Source organism: Parasteatoda tepidariorum, chromosome 5, assembly GCF_982258835.1.
Source record: "Parasteatoda tepidariorum strain Cologne lab strain chromosome 5, Ptep-v5.0, whole genome shotgun sequence".
NCBI classification, from domain to species: Eukaryota; Metazoa; Arthropoda; class Arachnida; order Araneae; family Theridiidae; genus Parasteatoda; species Parasteatoda tepidariorum.
Window position 1 is genome coordinate 21116803 of NC_141759.1, and position 23567 is coordinate 21140369.

A 23567-nucleotide genomic window follows, 5' to 3' on the forward strand; every position below is an offset into this window, starting at 1 on the left:
TTTGCCTATTTCTTTATCACTGTATAAAAAGTTTGCAGAAAACGGAGGAGTTGGCATGCATGCATATAATTATTCAAAACATATACTTCGAAGGCTTTTGTTAGGGTTATTACTAAAAAAAAGGGTGTCTGTTCTGAAAAATTAACAACCAAGGCTTTTTTTCCTTAGAAAGATTTGTTCATAAATTATAATTGAAAACTCCCCTATATGCTCCCCACTTTTTTCAAAGGGAGTGATTTAAGAGACTTAAATATTCAAGATGCAGACAAGTGAGACAATGTTTCCTATGTAAATTATATCTTTCATTTAACACGTTAAATGCCATGGGAGTCACCGGTGACCGGCACTGAGTTTGTTCGTAGCGCCACGGGGTTCCCCGATGACCGGCGAAGCCAAGATCATTAGAAACACATAATTCGAATAAATTTTAAATTTTTTTAATATTGGTATCGCTACTGAAATGGTGTGAAGAAATTAATGCAATATAGAACACACAAAATTAGTTTTATTTACATACTCAGAGATGCCAACTTGCTCAAGACAGCGAATAAATATTTTCAAGTAGTAGTTTATCAATTGTGATTCTTGGTTTAATAAATTCAATTTAGTAGATTTTTATCTACCATTATTTCTAAATAATTCGTAAACTTATATAATTCACCACTTATTTAAGATATGTCAAACTAAACCTTTTAAAAAACTAGCAAAATCAGTCTAATATTCGCAAATTTAGTCAGAAGTTATCTACCATTATTTCTAAATAATTCGTGAACTTATATAATTCTCCACTTATTTCTGATATGTCAAACTAAACCTTTTAAAAAACTAGCAAAATCAGTCTAATATTCGCAAATTTAGTCAGAAGTTATCTACCATTATTTCTAAATAATTCGTGAACTTATATAATTCACCACTTATTTCAGATATGTCAAACTAAACCTTTTAAAAAACTAGCAAAATCAGTCTAATATTCGCAAATTTAGTCAGAAGTTATCTACCATTATTTCTAAATAATTCGTTAACTTATATAATTCTCCACTTATTTCTGATATGTCAAACTAAACCTTTTAAAAAACTAGCAAAATCAGTCTAATATTCGCAAATTTAGTCAGAAGTTATCTACCATTATTTCTAAATAATTCGTGAACTTATATAATTCTCCACTTATTTCTGATATGTCAAACTAAACCTTTTAAAAAACTAGCAAAATCAGTCTAATATCCGCAAATTTAGTCAGAAGTTATCTACCATTATTTCTAAATAATTCGTGAACTTATATAATTCACCACTTATTTCTGATATGTCAAACTAAACCTTTTAAAAAACTAGCAAAATCAGTCTAATATTCGCAAATTTAGTCAGAAGTTATCTACCATTATTTCTAAATAATTCGTGAACTTATATAATTCACCACTTATTTCTGATATGTCAAACTAAACCTTTTAAAAAACTAGCAAAATTAGTCTAATATTCGCAAATTTAGTCAGAAGTTATCTACCATTATTTCTAAATAATTCGTGAACTTATATAATTCACCACTTATTTCTGATATGTCAAACTAAACCTTTTAAAAAACTAGCAAAATTAGTCTAATATTCGCAAATTTAGTCAGAAGTTATCTACCATTATTTCTAAATAATTCGTGAACTTATATAATTCACCACTTATTTCAGATATGTCAAACTAAACCTTTTAAAAAACTAGCAAAATCAGTCTAATATTCGCAAATTTAGTCAGAAGTTATCTACCATTATTTCTTAATAATTCGTGAACTTATATAATTCTCCACTTATTTCTGATATGTCAAACTAAACCTTTTAAAAAACTAGCAAAATCAGTCTAATATTCGCAAATTTAGTCAGAAGTTATCTACCATTATTTCTAAATAATTCGTGAACTTATATAATTCACCACTTATTTCAGATATGTCAAACTAAACCTTTTAAAAAACTAGCAAAATCAGTCTAATATTCGCAAATTTAGTCAGAAGTTATCTACCATTATTTCTAAATAATTCGTGAACTTATATAATTCACCACTTATTTCTGATATGTCAAACTAAACCTTTTAAAAAACTAGCAAAATTAGTCTAATATTCGCAAATTTAGTCAGAAGTTATCTACCATTATTTCTAAATAATTCGTGAACTTATATAATTCACCACTTATTTCTGATATGTCAAACTAAACCTTTTAAAAAACTAGCAAAATTAGTCTAATATTCGCAAATTTAGTCAGAAGTTATCTACCATTATTTCTAAATAATTCGTGAACTTATATAATTCTCCACTTATTTCAGATATGTCAAACTAAACCTTTTAAAAAACTAGCAAAATCAGTCTAATATTCGCAAATTTAGTCAGAAGTTATCTACCATTATTTCTAAATAATTCGTGAACTTATATAATTCTCCACTTATTTCTGATATGTCAAACTAAACCTTTTAAAAAACTAGCAAAATCAGTCTAATATTCGCAAATTTAGTCAGAAGTTATCTACCATTATTTCTAAATAATTCGTGAACTTATATAATTCACCACTTATTTCAGATATGTCAAACTAAACCTTTTAAAAAACTAGCAAAATCAGTCTAATATTCGCAAATTTAGTCAGAAGTTATCTACCATTATTTCTAAATAATTCGTGAACTTATATAATTCACCACATATTTCTGATATGTCAAACTAAACCTTTTAAAAAACTAGCAAAATCAGTCTAATATTCGCAAATTTAGTCAGAAGTTATCTACCATTATTTCTAAATAATTCGTGAACTTATATAATTCACCACTTATTTCAGATATGTCAAACTAAACCTTTTAAAAAACTAGCAAAATCAGTCTAATATTCGCAAATTTAGTCAGAAGTTATCTACCATTATTTCTAAATAATTCGTTAGCTTATATAATTCTCCACTTATTTCTGATATGTCAAACTAAACCTTTTAAAAAACTAGCAAAATCAGTCTAATATTCGCAAATTTAGTCAGAAGTTATCTACCATTATTTCTAAATAATTCGTGAATTTATATAATTCTCCACTTATTTCTGATATGTCAAACTAAACCTTTTAAAAAACTAGCAAAATCAGTCTAATATCCGCAAATTTAGTCAGAAGTTATCTACCATTATTTCTAAATAATTCGTGAACTTATATAATTCACCACTTATTTCTGATATGTCAAACTAAACCTTTTAAAAAACTAGCAAAATCAGTCTAATATTCGCAAATTTAGTCAGAAGTTATCTACCATTATTTCTAAATAATTCGTGAACTTATATAATTCACCACTTATTTCTGATATGTCAAACTAAACCTTTTAAAAAACTAGCAAAATCAGTCTAATATTCGCAAATTTAGTCAGAAGTTATCTACCATTATTTCTAAATAATTCGTGAACTTATATAATTCACCACTTATTTCTGATATGTCAAACTAAACCTTTTAAAAAACTAGCAAAATTAGTCTAATATTCGCAAATTTAGTCAGAAGTTATCTACCATTATTTCTAAATAATTCGTGAACTTATATAATTCACCACTTATTTCAGATATGTCAAACTAAACCTTTTAAAAAACTAGCAAAATCAGTCTAATATTCGCAAATTTAGTCAGAAGTTATCTACCATTATTTCTAAATAATTCGTGAACTTATATAATTCTCCACTTATTTCTGATATGTCAAACTAAACCTTTTAAAAAACTAGCAAAATCAGTCTAATATTCGCAAATTTAGTCAGAAGTTATCTACCATTATTTCTAAATAATTCGTGAACTTATATAATTCACCACTTATTTCAGATATGTCAAACTAAACCTTTTAAAAAACTAGCAAAATCAGTCTAATATTCGCAAATTTAGTCAGAAGTTATCTACCATTATTTCTAAATAATTCGTGAACTTATATAATTCACCACTTATTTCTGATATGTCAAACTAAACCTTTTAAAAAACTAGCAAAATCAGTCTAATATCCGCAAATTTAGTCAGAAGTTATCTACCATTATTTCTAAATAATTCGTGAACTTATATAATTCACCACTTATTTCTGATATGTCAAACTAAAAAAACTAGCAAAATTAGTCTAATATTCGCAAATTTAGTCAGAAGTTATCTACCATTATTTCTAAATAATTCGTGAACTTATATAATTCACCACTTATTTCTGATATGTCAAACTAAAAAAACTAGCAAAATTAGTCTAATATTCGCAAATTTAGTCAGAAGTTATCTACCATTATTTCTAAATAATTCGTGAACTTATATAATTCACCACTTATTTCTGATATGTCAAACTAAACCTTTTAAAAAACTAGCAAAATTAGTCTAATATTCGCAAATTTAGTCAGAAGTTATCTACCATTATTTCTAAATAATTCGTGAACTTATATAATTCACCACTTATTTCAGATATGTCAAACTAAACCTTTTAAAAAACTAGCAAAATCAGTCTAATATTCGCAAATTTAGTCAGAAGTTATCTACCATTATTTCTAAATAATTCGTGAACTTATATAATTCTCCACTTATTTCTGATATGTCAAACTAAACCTTTTAAAAAACTAGCAAAATCAGTCTAATATTCGCAACTTTAGTCAGAAGTTATCTACCATTATTTCTAAATAATTCGTGAACTTATATAATTCACCACTTATTTCAGATATGTCAAACTAAACCTTTTAAAAAACTAGCAAAATCAGTCTAATATTCGCAAATTTAGTCAGAAGTTATCTACCATTATTTCTAAATAATTCGTGAACTTATATAATTCACCACTTATTTCTGATATGTCAAACTAAACCTTTTAAAAAACTAGCAAAATCAGTCTAATATTCGCAAATTTAGTCAGAAGTTATCTACCATTATTTCTAAATAATTCGTGAACTTATATAATTCACCACTTATTTCAGATATGTCAAACTAAACCTTTTAAAAAACTAGCAAAATCAGTCTAATATCCGCAAATTTAGTCAGAAGTTATCTACCATTATTTCTAAATAATTCGTGAACTTATATAATTCACCACTTATTTCTGATATGTCAAACTAAAAAAACTAGCAAAATTAGTCTAATATTCGCAAATTTAGTCAGAAGTTATCTACCATTATTTCTAAATAATTCGTGAACTTATATAATTCACCACTTATTTCTGATATGTCAAACTAAAAAAACTAGCAAAATTAGTCTAATATTCGCAAATTTAGTCAGAAGTTATCTACCATTATTTCTAAATAATTCGTGAACTTATATAATTCACCACTTATTTCTGATATGTCAAACTAAACCTTTTAAAAAACTAGCAAAATTAGTCTAATATTCGCAAATTTAGTCAGAAGTTATCTACCATTATTTCTAAATAATTCGTGAACTTATATAATTCACCACTTATTTCAGATATGTCAAACTAAACCTTTTAAAAAACTAGCAAAATCAGTCTAATATTCGCAAATTTAGTCAGAAGTTATCTACCATTATTTCTAAATAATTCGTGAACTTATATAATTCTCCACTTATTTCTGATATGTCAAACTAAACCTTTTAAAAAACTAGCAAAATCAGTCTAATATTCGCAAATTTAGTCAGAAGTTATCTACCATTATTTCTAAATAATTCGTGAACTTATATAATTCACCACTTATTTCAGATATGTCAAACTAAACCTTTTAAAAAACTAGCAAAATCAGTCTAATATTCGCAAATTTAGTCAGAAGTTATCTACCATTATTTCTAAATAATTCGTGAACTTATATAATTCACCACTTATTTCTGATATGTCAAACTAAACCTTTTAAAAAACTAGCAAAATCAGTCTAATATTCGCAAATTTAGTCAGAAGTTATCTACCATTATTTCTAAATAATTCGTGAACTTATATAATTCACCACTTATTTCAGATATGTCAAACTAAACCTTTTAAAAAACTAGCAAAATCAGTCTAATATTCGCAAATTTAGTCAGAAGTTATCTACCATTATTTCTAAATAATTCGTTAACTTATATAATTCTCCACTTATTTCTGATATGTCAAACTAAACCTTTTAAAAAACTAGCAAAATCAGTCTAATATTCGCAAATTTAGTCAGAAGTTATCTACCATTATTTCTAAATAATTCGTGAACTTATATAATTCTCCACTTATTTCTGATATGTCAAACTAAACCTTTTAAAAAACTAGCAAAATCAGTCTAATATCCGCAAATTTAGTCAGAAGTTATCTACCATTATTTCTAAATAATTCGTGAACTTATATAATTCACCACTTATTTCTGATATGTCAAACTAAACCTTTTAAAAAACTAGCAAAATCAGTCTAATATTCGCAAATTTAGTCAGAAGTTATCTACCATTATTTCTAAATAATTCGTGAACTTATATAATTCACCACTTATTTCTGATATGTCAAACTAAACCTTTTAAAAAACTAGCAAAATCAGTCTAATATTCGCAAATTTAGTCAGAAGTTATCTACCATTATTTCTAAATAATTCGTGAACTTATATAATTCACCACTTATTTCTGATATGTCAAACTAAACCTTTTAAAAAACTAGCAAAATTAGTCTAATATTCGCAAATTTAGTCAGAAGTTATCTACCATTATTTCTAAATAATTCGTGAACTTATATAATTCACCACTTATTTCAGATATGTCAAACTAAACCTTTTAAAAAACTAGCAAAATCAGTCTAATATTCGCAAATTTAGTCAGAAGTTATCTACCATTATTTCTAAATAATTCGTGAACTTATATAATTCTCCACTTATTTCTGATATGTCAAACTAAACCTTTTAAAAAACTAGCAAAATCAGTCTAATATTCGCAAATTTAGTCAGAAGTTATCTACCATTATTTCTAAATAATTCGTGAACTTATATAATTCACCACTTATTTCAGATATGTCAAACTAAACCTTTTAAAAAACTAGCAAAATCAGTCTAATATTCGCAAATTTAGTCAGAAGTTATCTACCATTATTTCTAAATAATTCGTGAACTTATATAATTCACCACTTATTTCTGATATGTCAAACTAAACCTTTTAAAAAACTAGCAAAATCAGTCTAATATTCGCAAATTTAGTCAGAAGTTATCTACCATTATTTCTAAATAATTCGTGAACTTATATAATTCACCACATATTTCTGATATGTCAAACTAAACCTTTTAAAAAACTAGCAAAATCAGTCTAATATTCGCAAATTTAGTCAGAAGTTATCTACCATTATTTCTAAATAATTCGTGAACTTATATAATTCACCACTTATTTCAGATATGTCAAACTAAACCTTTTAAAAAACTAGCAAAATCAGTCTAATATTCGCAAATTTAGTCAGAAGTTATCTACCATTATTTCTAAATAATTCGTGAACTTATATAATTCACCACTTATTTCAGATATGTCAAACTAAACCTTTTAAAAAACTAGCAAAATCAGTCTAATATTCGCAAATTTAGTCAGAAGTTATCTACCATTATTTCTAAATAATTCGTGAACTTATATAATTCACCACTTATTTCAGATATGTCAAACTAAACCTTTTAAAAAACTAGCAAAATCAGTCTAATATTCGCAAATTTAGTCAGAAGTTATCTACCATTATTTCTAAATAATTCGTGAACTTATATAATTCACCACTTATTTCTAATATGTCAAACTAAACCTTTTAAAAAACTAGCAAAATCAGTCTAATATTCGCAAATTTAGTCAGAAGTTATCTGCCATTTGGCCAGACGGACAAGTCATGTAAAATTAGCCTGGCAATCAACTTGTTAAGAAATTTTTTCCCCTGTCTAGATTAAGGAAATATTTCCTGTGTATTTTATTTATCAAATTAACAAAAACAAGGATATGCATTAAAATACCTGCCAACTGTTCCGGAAGATTTTATTTTCATATTTAAAGTGGTAGCAATACTCAGGTTATTCCAATTAATTTTTTGAATTATAATGAAAATTATAAATGAGTTTGACCACCACTACATATATATAATTACAATAAATATATCAAAGAATGATACTCTTTGCACAAGCGAATTTCAACGGGATCAAAATATAAGTATATTTGTGAGTCAGACTGTTTTTCGTTTATTGTTTTACAAACACTCTGAAAATCCATTATCGAAAAGAGTGAAAGTTGGCAGGTATGCATTAAGAAACAAATTTTACCACAGCAACGAAAATTTTCCTCACTATAAAAATCAATCTCAGAAAGGATTATCTAAAATCAAAACTGTGATATACCGTTTAGATAAGTCGCTTAAAGCCTAGCATTTTTTAAAGAAAGATTCCTTTTATCAAAGAATAACAAAATGATAGAACAAGAATTTTATTATTAAGAGTTAATTTTCAGAATCAAGATAGTTCTGTCCATACTATATAAATAATTTGTGTGCATAAATAATATACCATATCATAAAAATGTTATATGTCTGTCTGAAGTTAAGAAATAGTGCATACCTGCCAACTTTCACTCCTTCCGAGAATGGATTTTCAGAGTGGTTGTAAAACAATGACCGAAAATCAATCTGATTCAAAAATTTATTTATATTTTGATTTCGTTGAAAATTGCTTTCGTAAAGATTATTATGCTTTGATATATTTATTGTAATTATTTATATGTAGTGGTGGTCAGTCTCATCTATAATTATCATTATAATTCAAAAAGTTAATTGGAATAACCTGAGTATTGCTACCACTTTAAATATGAAAATAAAATCTTGCGGAAAATCCGGAAGAGTTTGCAGGTATGATAGTGCTTTGGTAAAGCTGAAGTGGTACATATCAGGAAGAAATATTCACTGGATATAAACAATTCTGTTCAGTACTCAAAAGAATGAAAAAAGGACCACCTTGATTAACTTTTGATCTAATGATCGGATTTTCATGTTTAAGAACTTAATTTTAATGGTTCGAATTGATGACCTCAAACATGCAAATTATTTAGAGCAGAGGATATTTTTACATACCCTCCAACTGCTACGGAATTTCCGTAGTTTCAGAAATCTTCTTTTCAGACGGTAGCAAAATTAATGTCTTAATATTTAAAAAAAATTAATTTTAGCGTAACTTGTCCACTATTACTTATGAAAGTGCAGGCCATAGGGCTAGATTCTTAAGTTCTGATAAAAGTTTTATGAGAGATCCATTTGCTTTAAAAATTTCTACTTTGGTTCGCTACCACTAGAAAGAATTATTTTCAAAATCCTCATAAGTTGGAGGGTATGTTTTTAGTTGCGAAATCAGACACGAAAACGTTCTTCCTCCGAAAAAAATAGGTTTTTTTCGAAGGATGTGGATTTCTGGCCATTAAAAATACAGTGGTTACCGTAATATGGGAAATCCTCTCCCAATAGTGTGGTTAAGAGAGTGGTCTAAAATTTGGACTAATTAATGTTATTTTACTTCTTGCGTATTTCTCCACATCTCGAGAGCTTTTCAAATGAATGGAAAAATTATAGCACGTGTTTATAAAATTCGTTCATCCAAAGGTAATTCTATACAAAAAAAAAAAAAAATAAATAACTTTCAGCAAATATTTATTAATTTTTATTATTTTTTTTAATGATGGTCAAAAGAATTTTGGATTGTTAGGTATACAATTTTTTATACCATTTTAAGAATGTAATTTTACAAGGCAAAATACAAAGTGTGAGAAAAATTGGTCGAAAATTGGTCCTGAGAAAAAGAATTTTTAAAAATACGATCACAGAATTGATCCTATTGAAATAAAATAAAAAGTGATAGGGCTATTTTGACATTAATCAGCAGTTTTCTGGGAAATATGACATATTAGCTACCAAGTCATACAAAAAATCAAGTGCGATGTATTAGCCCTTAATGTTCCGTAAGTATTTACTTTCAACAGTGAAACATATTTACTATAAAGTTTACTTCCCACCTATACTATATTATTAATTATAATATTTAATAATATATATCTTTACTTATTTACAATAAAATTTAGCAATGTGAATAAATAAGAGTGTTTAAAATAAAAAATTGATTTTGGCCGCTATATGTACCGTATTCTGACCAATAACTGAAACTGTAGTGCAACCTAAATTGCGTCATCTTTCCGTCTAATAAGTAACCTCGACAGTTTTCTGTTACTACCGAGTTTCCTGATTTCGTGAGGTTTTATTTTTATATTGAGAGTCGTAGCAAAATGTATATTTCGTTTTTGATTAATCAACTAAACTAAAAAAAGAAAGTAAGAAAGAAAAAAAAAAGAAAATTTAATCCGCAATTTTTTAATAAAAATCATAAAAAATATTTATTTTTTATATTATTTCATGACTAAAAGTTAAACTGTATGAAACGTTTTATGAAGTATAGATACATCGATTAAGTGGGCTTATTTTAAAACGACTAATGAAACTGTCAAAATGGAATGAAAGTTAAAACTTTTTCATGCACGCTTCTTTCTAACTTTACATAGTTTTACAAAAGAAACATAAATCACATTTATTCGAATTCAATTTATTTCATCTTTCCTAGCAGTCAACTCCAATCAACAGATAATTCAACAAGAAATGATTTTTTTTTCACTTTATTTCAAACAGCAAATACATAAATGCAAAACGAGTTTCTTATTTTGTATTCCATTTCGAAATGCAACATTTAATTGCTTTTTCCTTTGAAAATATAGATCTGAATAAATCTCTATATAATCAATCACTCCTTCGGCCACTGCAACACTTTCCCTGCCTGTCAAAATCATTAAATACAATTTGGCCGAGACTTAGTTTTAGAATTTTGACAACTTCGGAAGCGTGTAATCATTTAAAAACAACGTTGACAATGATCGATGGCTCGTAGTCTTATTATCAAATTTAACCAATCTAGACTAATAAACTTTTAAAGCTAACTATTATAGAATAATAAAGAACAAGATATGAGTTTGAAAAGGACCTTTTCTTTAAGTTCAAATAATGAAAGACTATTATTAGAAGTTTTATATGGAAGCTAGAAGCAACTAAAATCAAGACCAGAAGCGCCAATCTCTTCCGACGTGTCCTTTTTCTTTTTTGTCAAAGCTTCCACTGACATCAAAAGTCACTCATACGGTCATTAAGTACAAGAAGACAAATGGGGCGCGTTGCCACACTTTTCAAAAACCTTTTTCACATCTCCTCACCCCACTCGTTGCACTGAATAGTAATTAAGGCTTCTTAATGATGTTCACGGGACGTCCTCTGGAATGCTGGGAAAATAACCGATCTCGCCAAAAAGAACGGAACTACAAAATGGAAGGGTTTTGGCGATTATTTGAATGCATGCCACCCATAGAGCTGTTATTAGACAAGTATGCCGCTGCGGTACTTTTATCCAATCATCTGTCGTCTTTACAGGGGGTGGGGAGAAATTAAAGTAGCTTAAAGGTAATCATGACTACTAATGCCTGAGAGGAATTGTTTAGGAGATGAAAAATGTCGCAGATTAGAATTATTCTTGAATGTAATAATCGGTTATTGGTTTTGAATTGTTGAGAGAAAAGGATTTGGCGAAGAAAAATGTTTATGCAAATTGGCTCTTATGATAGAGAGTGTAATGATGGGAAAGATGATGAATGTTACTATTTAAATGTCGTTAATGCACTGGAAAATTCGCGTTAATTATAAGCTTTATTGTTATAACATAAACTTCGGTAATAGGATTAATACAACAATCAAATTTTTAAATTGAAAATTGTTTACTTTTGCAGGATGATGCAGATTCAATATTTTTTTTTTCAAACCATATTTTAAAATTTTATTTACTGCGTGAAAAAAAAAATTTATCCAATTTTTAAAAATTATAATAAAGCTTTAATGACATCTCTTAGAGGTTCAGGGATCGAGATGTTTATAATTTATTGTTGTTTGAAAAACCAAATATCTAACCAAAATTTAAAACGCGTTTTTCTAGAGAAAATCGTTACAGTGTTAAAAAGAAATAATCAATGATTTTATTTTATATCGTAACAAGATTAGCCAATTAAAATTAAAGAAGAATTTTCCAAAAAAACTTTTTTAGGAGTTATTCAAAGGCTTTTATTTGACTTTTTTGGTCTGTTTCATTTTCTATTATTCTACAGAAAAACGTATTGATCTACGTTTTAATGTTTATTATTTTTGATCTGAAAATTTCATTGAACGACCCAGTTTTTCCACAGATAAATTAGTATAAAATTAATAGAAGTTATATAGGTAATTTTTACGTATTAAATAGTTATTTATTTCTAATTTAAAGGTATACCTGTAACATTTATTTATCATTATATCATCGAATTCTTTACAATTCCTTCGCTCTTTATCTTGATTATCTAGAGAAGTAGATTATTTGCGTTAACTTCTGTACGCTCTGGTAGTAAGATTTGAAATAATTGTGCTCTTTAAGCATACACGTTTGAGTTTTGGCGAAATGTGCAGGCGTCCGTGAAAAAAAAAGGAAACTAACGTAAATGAAAAAAAAGAAATTTTGCAAATTTGCGTTGGCTTCTGTCTGCACCCGTACATAAAATTTGAAGTAATTGCGCAAGCACCTGTAGAAAAAATATCAAACTTACATTACTGAAAATGAGAGATTTTTCAGAAATCTGTAAGTTAAAAACACTAACGTAGTGGAATATCATTTTAATTTTCACCAAAAAATCTAAACAAACATTTACAATGGAAGCAGACTATCTCTTTAAAGCTGTGACATACAAATGCAGCGTATTTTTATTATTATTGCTATTATTATTTAAAATAATTTAATGAATTTCTATTGATAATTTAACTTCTTTTAACTTAAATTGTATAGTTAAAATAAATATAATTTATGTTTTCAAAATAGCGAAAATATACCTAGTTTCATGTGGCAATTAGACAACAATAATACTAAACAAAAACCAATAAAATTATTTTTTTATTGAGTGAATACTCTTTTAATCCTTTTAAAATTTGTTGCTTGAACTAAAAAATAAGTCAAAACTCATGTTTTTAGCGGCTTGTTAAAAGCCACTGGATTGGAACAGAGCTTTTTTTGCTCTTCGTGTAGTGAAATACACAAAAATGGTGGCAACTACTTTACACTATTTTCGTGTAAAGTACTTCCCACCAGTTTTGGTTTTGAGATTACTGATGTTTTTCACTGAGTATATAATTTTCAATTACATAGTTTAAGACACATAAACTGGTTTTTATTTATTTTCTATGACAAAAAAGCTCTGAAAAATTCTTATAAATAATTTAAATTATTCACACTCTTAAAAGTAAGAAAATAACAATTAAGCTTTGTATTTTATCTAATTATTCCTATGATATCCTATGACTGATTTTTCTACATATATTTTAATTGATTTGGAAACATATCAACTATTGGGATATATATATATATATATATATATATATATATATATATATATATATATATATATATATATATATATATATATATATATATATATATGAATAAATTGGCACTTTTTATTTTGAAAATCATTTTACAGATAAATACTTAAAAAAAAAAACGTTATTTTATTAAACACAAAATTGAGCAACAATCTGATTCAGAGGATTGATGCGTGAACAAAGTTCAAATTTTCAAATCTAAAAATATATAATTGAAAGCTAAAAATTATTAATAAGACAATTTGAACATTATATAGCTGTTTCAATTTGTCAAAGAACTAAGCAAATATTTAACTTTAGCATATCTTTAAAGTTAAGTAGTGTGTGAAAAACAACATAGTTTTTTTAAACTTTTATTTGTCTCTAACGGACAATTTGTGATTCGAAATTTACTTTGTTCTTGCAACTAGCCTTTCATTTAAGAAAAATATAAATAATTTGTTTTTCTAACAACCATTATTCCTTCTTAAAAAGTTAAATAAAACACTTACCCTCATTATATTTGACTATGCTTTGTTAACACTGTACTTTATTGAAAGAACCATTCTTAAAGTTTTTATTTGATTGTAGCCAATCATTTATAACTAAAACTTCCATTCGATATTTGGCACGAAAGTTATTTTAAAATAAATAGCCAAGAATTAAAAAGTTAAATGAGATTTTATTTTCTTCCCTTTTAAATGGCTATTTATCTCTGTCAATGTTGTAAAAAGCGTTTCAAATTATTACTCTTAATGCCTTTTAAAAGAAGAAAACTGTCGCCATTCCTCACTTAACTTTAAAATATTCTATTCGTTGACCAAAATGAAAACATTGTTCCACTATGTAGCATTCGACGCCAAATAACCATTCCACGAAGTGAATGCGTCTTGCACCTCTTTCACACTTAAATAACTAATGACATCAAAGTTTAGCTTCAAATAATTCTTTACTAGACATAAAAAAGGTTTTATTCTCTAAATCTTTTATTCTCCATGCATTAATTAAGTTACTTTTTTATCGCTCGTCAGTACACACGTCTGTTGAAGAATAAATTACTGTGGATGTTTATTGTGAAGATTCAATTAGGCTTAAGGAACGATGAAAATGGCGTTATATAAAGTTCTTTTTTTTTTTTTTTTTCATTTACGAATTGAGTTAGGGTTCGTTCTTTGGTTAGATCAAAATGAAATTACTTTAATACTTATAAAACAGTCACGCTTCAGAATGATCTTAAAAATACATGATGAGCAACATAAGGTTTAGATCAATCTGTGAAATCAACGTCTGCTTGTGCTTGCTTGCAAATTTTCCGGTTTTGTGGCTTGTTCGCAAATTGAATTAAGTTTTTTAAGAAATTTATTTGGATTTAATTTTTGCAATACTTTTATTTTCTTTACTAGTTGCATATTTGAAATAATAAGAGGTATTAGTTTATGGTTCAATTAGTTAAAATGCAAACTGTTTGCTTTTATAACAAACAATGGGGGACAAGTGTATATACATGTATAATAAATATGTGGGTTTTTTATAAGCATATACGTTCTTTGTAAACTTATACTTACAGACAATAAACAAACTAAACTAAAAATATCTTTTTTGAAAAAACCTGTAGCTATCGAAACGATTTTAATTTTAGATTTGAATTTCCCACAGCCTAATGAAGTAAGACCAAGTACTTGTAAGAATGCAGCAAATTTTTTTCTCTTCAGTTTATTCAATAATCCCTCGCGAAATGGGGGAGGAAAGATAACGTATCTAAAATGATAGGGTTTACTTTGCACTCCGTAGACTAAAGTGAAAATACATTGTGTCCATTTTGTACTTAGGCTGGCCAAGTGGCCGAGCGGTTTGCGTGCCTGACTGCGAAGCCAATGGCAGCGAGTTCGAATCCCGCTTAGGGCATGGATGCTTCTCTCTGTGTGTTGTCGCCTGTTGTGTGCGATGTGGGAATGTGACAAATATTATGAACCGGTATTTGTGGCATTGTAGGGTGGGAAATGTTGCTCGCTTCGTAAATTTGGTAACAAGGCAACACAAAATAAGCAACACTTCTAGCACTTTACATGGTGAAAAACGATAAATTCAGTGCCTGCTGTTAAAAAAAAATTTTTTTTTACTTAATTTGTGAATTATTCACGTTGTTTTTCACTTTTATCTAAGATAACACATATTTATAATATATAAATTACAATGTTTCTCTTAGTAATGTATGTTACGATAAAAACATTTATTTAATTTTATTTTAATTATAACCGATTTACAACTGGAAATTCGATTATATTTTTGACACATACATTGCAAAATAATAGCCTATGTTAAAGCATCGTTAAAATGTTTAATGGTTTTTATTTTTAACACTTTTAAATGTCTATTTTTCTATATGAGCGTCTATAATTGTGTTCTAAATTATGTCTCTTGAAAGAAAAAAACTGTCGTCGTGCTATTCGTTGCCCATAATCATGACAATGTTTTATTTTGTATTATCCAATGCCAAATAACCCTTCCTCGAAGTGAATTCATCCTATACCTCTTTCACACTTAAATAACTAATGTCTCCAAAATATAACATCAAATAATTCTTTACCAGACATAAAAAGGTCTTTAATCTCCCAATCTTTTATTTTTTCTGCAATAATTTACTTTTTCATTGCTCGTCAGTACACACGTCTGATAAAGTCTAAATTACCCTTTAGATGTCTGTTGTGAAAATTCAGTTAGGTTTAAAAGATTGATGAAAACCGACTGTTCAATTAAGTTCTTCCTTCATTTATAAAATGAGTTCCGTCTTTGGTTAAATCAAATAAAGCAGTCACATTTTAGAATTATTGTGACAAACAATCGAAAGTTCAGATCAATCACTGCAGTGAACGTCTGTTAGAGTTTGCTGGCAAATTTAGTTTTTTGATTACTTTCTCAAAAATCATAGTTTTTAAGCTATTCAATTTTAATTTATTGTAATCAGGTTTTGCTAAAATTTTTATTTATTACTAGTTGTATGTTCGTAATATTAAAAGGTGTTGTTTAAATCATCAAATCATTTGTTAAATTTTCGGCTTATCAAAACATGATTCGTTATTAAGCTTACTATGAGCATCGAGTTATACAACTTTTTTACGTGTTTAAAAACAGATAAACAAATTTCATTCAATTTGTGATGTATTTTAATAATCAGATTTGAAAATGAAATCGAGTAATATGATTTATGATTTCATTAGAAAAAAATTCAAATGAATTACGTACCATCATTTTATTTCAAAACTGTGAAAGTGATTTACGCCAATTGTTTAATCATAAACTGTTGTTTCTAGTTTTTAAAATAAAAATTGAACTTAGATTGTACTTTTAAAAAGTCCAATTCGATTATCTTGAAAATGTAAAAAGTTTCTATCAATTTTCTAAGTAGTTTTTGTACTTTTCAATAGAAACCTCTAAATGATAAAGGGTTTCCACAAATTTTGTATCATAAAACAAAATTTAATTACAAATGATAAGACCTTATACTTACTGTTCATACACCAAAATGTGATAATATAAGGAAAGAAAACATGTACGAAAAGGACAGGCATTTGTTTGGGGATTAAAAATCTTGTTAATAATCTTGTCAAATGTCAAAAATAGAAAGTGCGTCTTTCATTATTGTAGGGTAGTGTATTAAGGCATGTTATTTCTGAATACTCTGCATTCAGATATATTTAATATGTATATTTAATTTGTATGCAGATTTAATTTTTGTTTATATTTATACTATTACAGTTTAAACTGTTGTAAGATACAATATATACACCATTTTAAATGCTTACTCTATTTTTTAGGACAATATGCCATTAGTTTTTTTTTTATGCATCTTCTCTTTCAAAGCGACCTAAGATTTAATTTTCCTAAAACAAAGATGACATTTTCTTTCATAATGTTTGATTACGTTTCCCTTTTTAAATAAACAAACTGAATGGACATAGCAAAAATACAGCAATAACTTTTACTTTGTACTGAATAGATCACGGAGAAAAGAAACTATGATGACGCTGTCACTGATCTAAGATAGGAATGTTGCCAAACAAATAAACAAAAAAGCTACAATCGAATGAACCAAACCACTGACTTGGGATGACATTGTTGACAGTTATTAAGAATGTCTTCTAACGATAGAAAAGCTCCAAGAAAAAAAACACGACAACATTGATCAGAGCATAAAAATCTAGCTACTGTCGAAATTAATGACATTTTACTTTTTGGCAGACGACTAAATTCTCTTGATATTAATTTGAGAGCAGACGATGAGAAATTACGTTTAAGGAATTTTAGAAGTCTTCATTTAGTTAATTCGCAATGGCAGTTGCCAGACAGCGCTTTACAATTAAGGCGACAAATGTATTTCCATTATTAAATTTCTTGTAAACTCATTAAACAGTTTTCCTGAACATCGTCAGTTTGATGATTATTTAAAGAATGTTTTGTTTAAATAAAATATTCTAATATCAGATTACTTTTAAATTTATTATTAACGAGGATAATTTAATCATAGAGATCGTGTTTTGTATTTACTTATCAAGAATAGAACATTATCTTATAATGGTAAAAATTGCTTTTTATGAATTTATAAAGTAAAAATCCATTTTTTTTCTTATTTATATCAGCGAATCTTATCTAGTTCATATTTAAACTTTCTTTAATTCTGGATGTTGTCTGTATTTTTATTACTTAAGAAAAGACATTAACTTTGCCATTTTCGCTGCAATTCTAACAATTTTTATTGTCACCACTGTAAGCTGTCTCCTATTGAATGTTTATTCTAATTTTAGTTAATTTAAAATTATTTTATTTAACTAGAAACGCATTAGGGGAATTAAATTAGCTTGATTATTTCATATTTTCAATTCATTTTGTACTATAATAGTTTAAGAGTACTTTTCGTACTTTTTTTTGGGCATCACATTAACTGATAAACGCCATTTATATATGTTATAAATGTTATAAAAAACTCTTGGTAGTCATAAATATTTTATTTTTCCCGAAACAAACTATGCCAGAAAGATTTTTTCTCTTTTCCGTCTTAATCTATATTAGCTTTTAGCCTTGGTCAACTACCCTATAGGATAATATGCAAGATATTTCTAACTATATCTTAAGTATTCAAACTATCAGTTAACCCGATGACATCGTTTGACGAGTGAAATTCGTCACCAGGGTGTCTACCGTTTCAAACAAAAATCTCTTTTAGTGGATCTGTTAATTACCACTACATTTTAAAAACTAATTCATCGTTTGATGATTTTTCCATCCCCCTGACTGGCTCCTCTATCATCATTACCCTTTTCCACCTTCTTGGGTTGGCCCAATACTTCGCGGAATTACTGCGGCTCATTCTGATTCAATTTACTAATACAACTACTAACAATGCTAATTACTAACTGCTCATTTTTTCAATAATTATATATAAAATATAAATAATGATTTATAATAAATAAATAATTTTTATTTATTTCTTTTTTATTTATCTTTTTTTTTTCTATATGTTTTTATTTGTCTGTGTTATCCCTGTTCTATTTTCTTTTCCTTAATTTTATTTAACTACTAACATTAAGTCTACTAACCCAAATAATTTTAATATCAATGGCCTTTGATTCAGTTTTTAATCATATAATTTACGGAGGTGGCCTTTTTGGCCAGGTACTCCGGTGCACCAATTATTAGTTTCCGCAGTTTCCGCAATGGAGAAATTGCAGCTGAAAATTTTGTGTCCTAAAAAATCATTTAAAATTTTTGTGGATTATTCCATCCTAAAATTTTTGTGGATTTCCATCATAATCGCGAAAGTCTTCTTGACAGGCTGACACTTGCTTATCATCCATTTATTTCAAATAAATAAAAAGTAAGCTACTTTCAGCCTATTTTCAATTATACATTGATAACTACCACATCATGTAAATGATAATGTTTGTAGGTAGCAAATTTGACTCGGTAACTATACTCCGTTGCAAGTTAAGAAAAGACCATTGTGGTATAGGATTTAACCCTTTCGCGCCGACTGTCACAAATGCGTGCCAGCATAAAACCGTATTAACCAGGGTAAAAAGATAAAACTGGTGACCAAAGTAATTCTTTAGCAGTTTATTTGTGGGCGGAGTTATAATTGTTCGATTTATTTAATTCACCATTACTTTGTTCAAAATAAAACTATTTAGTTGCACTTTGAATTAACATTGATTATATATATGAATAAACTAACAATAATTAAAGTTCAAGCAAAGTAAGTGTGTCAAATTAGAAACGACTAAATTTAAGTTACCGTTTTTTATTTAATTACGTCCTGATCCTGATTTTGTACGACTGCTTTTCTCAATCACCCGTCCCCAAGGGGTTAAGTAATCTTCCTGTACACGCCTGCCAACTACTACGCGTTTTGCAAAATATTTTATAGAGTGGTAGACATTTAAAAACCAAACCGTTCAGAATTTTTGGTAATTCTGGCAATCCAACTTTTTTTGCAGAAATTAAGCTGCTTTAACATAACAACTGTTTATTAAAATAAATCATTTAAAAAGGGAAATTGTTGCTAAAATAAGAAAATTTAACTTAAATTTTATCTTTATCGATAACCATTCTTCAAGAATAGATATAGTATAATCACCTCACCCAGTTATCAGTGAATGTGTTAATTTGGTTCTAAGTTCGGTATTTAATTAAATCGAATTCCAATAGATTAATAGCTTATCCATAGATCAAGAAGATCGACTCAATAGATCAATAATTTCTTAAATATGTAGATTATTTCTAGAAGATCAAAACAAAAAGATTAACAATGAAGCAATATAAAGGAAACCTATCGCATCCAAGTAAGTTGCAGTCATAAGAAAATGTATCCAAACTTGTCACTTTTTAACAATGATTTATAGCAATAATTTTCAAATCTTCACCGTTTACACATGTTACGAAAACAAATAATATTTGACTTAAGTTACCACCGGAAAAATTGTTCTTGGGTTATTTGAACTCAGGTGTTGAAATCCCCGGAAGCATCAATCATTCATGATCTTCTGCCATTAATTTCATATCCTGTCAAAAGAAGTGCAAAATAATTTTAACCAAGTTTTGAGTCTGTACTTGTCATCCGATGTAGTAATTTATCAAGCTTAGGAGGTGATGTACGCTTTCAAAATCATGCTGGAGTTTCTTAGACTTTTTTTAAAAAATTATGATGAAAAGACTAATGGATTTTGTGAATAGTATATTTGATATGATAATGATCTACGCATCAGTTCTGAGAATATCTCAGAATTAAACTGATAGACATTGGAGTCAGGTCCTATAACTTTTTATTTGCTGTTGTTTAGCCAATAAAGTCTTAAAAGTTTTGCAGCTATAATTCATTATTTATAACTCATTATTGTCATAAGAATATGCATAAAAACTTGTCGCTTTTTAACAATGATTAACAGCAATAACTAACTTATAGCAATTAATTGCAATAACTCATCATTTCATGACTTAACAAGCTCAGAAAAGTAGTTGGGTTTTCTCAACTTCTCCCGCTTTTTCCGGGAGCTATTTTTCAAGTGTATAAAGTGGTAGGATATGCTGATAGGGGAAGGCGTTGTTATTTGGGACACTTTGAAAATAAATATTTTTATTTTTACTTGGGTACGATTACAGTAGAAATGAAAGTAATACCTCATCGCTTACCTTTTAAAAAAATCTGGAAAAAGTTTGAAATTAAAAATATGTTATTTTAAAGGGAGTAATAAATTATTGCTTACAGCATTGCAAAGTACCCCAAGGTGCAACATCTATGCTCTAGTTTGGGATGCAATGTGTTGTGTCTTGGTGCGAAATGAAAAGTAAACAAAATACAGCAAATAAATCTTATTTAATAAATACATAATTCAAAACATTATAGAAAAAAATAAGTAAAGACTTATTTGTCTTCAAGTAATATCTTGTTGTTAACCTTTACATGATCACTTGCAAGTCCATGGGCAAGTGATCAAAACTATACCAGGTGAGAAATAAACTTGAAATACCTACAGACCATTTAACGCTAATATAGAAAATTCGCGATAACATTATATATTAGAACGAAATCTTCTGCTAAATGTAGAAGAGTGGGTTGGTATGTAAAAATTATTTTAAAGCAAGTGCAATGCTCACGCTGTTCTTTTTCTGTGTGTTTCAGTGATACTTGGTACAGCTTCGATGTCCGTGACATTCCTCTTCGCTCCTATCATAGTAGCACTCAGTAGACGCAAAAGTACTCGACTTCTGTCCATTCTTGGGGGATTAGTCGCTGCCCTTGGATGCCTCTTCACTTCCTTTGCCTCACAGTTCCATCAACTATATTTCAGCTACGCCATCATCCTCGGTACCGGTTTTAGTCTCACCAGAAGTACCTCCTCCATCATGGTTGGCCAGTACTTCAAGAAAAAGAGAGAGCTTATGGAAATATTTGTGATATCTGGTACTGGAATTGGGATGGCAACGGTACCTCTGCTTGTCACGCAGGCTGTGAGGTGAGTACAACTGTAGGTTCCCTAGCACCCCATTTATACGAGGACTGAAAAAAGTCATCTGATGTCCCAAACCAGAAAAAAGGCTTATCAAATTTATACCAATCCTGAAGTTAAAAGATTTCTTATGCAAGTATAGGTGAAAAATTATCATTAAAGACTGGGAATCAATCATCATGCACCATTAACCCCTTGGGGACGGGTGATTCAGAAAATCATTCGTACAAAATCATAATCAAGTTGTAATTAAATAAAAAACGGTAACTTAAATGTAGTCGTTGCTAATTTGACAAACTTACTTTGCTTTTACTTTAATTATTATTAGTTTAATCATATTTATAATCAATGTTAATTCAAAGTATGACTAAATAGTTTTATTTTGAACTAAAGTAATGGTGAATTAAATAAATCAAACAATTATAACTCCACCTACAAATAAACGGCTAAAGAAATAGTTTGATTACCAGTTTTATCTTTTTACCCTGATTGATACGGTTTTATGCTGGCACGTATTTGTGACAGTCGGTGCGAAAGGGTTAATGACCAGCGGCCATTAATGATCATCTCTCCTATTTGGTCTTTTATTAAATTTAAAAATAAAACAAACAAATTTGGTAAAATTTTTTAAATGAAATAAAATCTTGTCTGATAGTTTAGACCAACTATAGCCAAGAAAGGAGGCATGGTGGCTGAGGGGATAGAACATTCAATGATTTCAAAATTGTTGGAAACAACGCTATCAATGAGCCTTGCTTTCCTCATTTTGATCAATCTGAATTTAGCATGGCTAAGAATGACATCATTTCTAAAAGCAGCTAGTATGATTTTTCAAATAGCGCCAAATGTTTGCTAATGCGAATCTTCAAAACATTTGTTGCAAAAAAAAAAAAGATTATTAGCACAGAATTAGTATAGAAAAGTATTACCCGATTAAAAAACTTCATTCGCTTCCAAAATATACAAATAGTAAATAACAGTCGACATGTTTGAAGCGCTTCTAAGTTCGGCATAGCTTCGACATGTTTGGCGCTCATTTTCAACACTTTCCAGACGTGAATGAGTATTAAAAAAAAAGTGTTTTGAAATAAAAAATGCAAAGTTGTCCACACAAACAGTAAAAATAAAGATGAGAAACAAAGCGAGAAAAACAAGAAAGAAAAAAGGTGAAAAACATAATTCGCGATCGCAACGCTCGAGTACGCCGTCTAGCGGGAGCCTGTAAATATCGGACATTAATTTATCACGTTTTCATTTAGTTCCATCGAAAACATTGACTGAATCAGACGCCATTTTTTAGCAGCAAATAAGAAACAAAATTTCCCTAAGGAAAAGGCCGAAGAACTTGAAAAAAATCTCCAGAATATTAGTAAATCTTTCAGGAACAGAACACGCCAAACATTTGAAGAAAAATTCCGCAATAATTTTTTATTTCTATTATCAACAAACTTGCAACTGATGACTTCCGATTTCGGATACTGTTACAGATGTGTGTATTAAGGTAAAATGCATTTCTTCTGTCTTCAATTCATTACGAATTAAAGTGAAGTCAACATTGCTTTCGTCATTCCAGTGAATAAATATGAATTCAGAACATACAGAATTGTAATAGTTATAACATATTCTTCTTCGTTATAGAATAGTATATATTTCTGTATCCATATAATTCGGAAAACAACAATAAAAAATTATCCAAGTTACTTGAAATAGTGCCATTT

The 23567-nt window shown here is 28.3% G+C and overlaps 1 protein-coding gene across 1 annotated transcript in view; it reads left to right on the top strand.

Moving 5' to 3' along the window:
- LOC107444752 (monocarboxylate transporter 10) overlaps positions 1-23567 on the top strand; it is a 274874-nt gene that overhangs the window by 199181 nt on the left and 52126 nt on the right. Inside the window, exon 2 of the mRNA XM_071184754.2 lies at positions 21522-21855. Coding sequence (XP_071040855.1) covers positions 21522-21855 — 334 coding nt within the window. The remainder of the gene's footprint in view (positions 1-21521; positions 21856-23567) is intronic.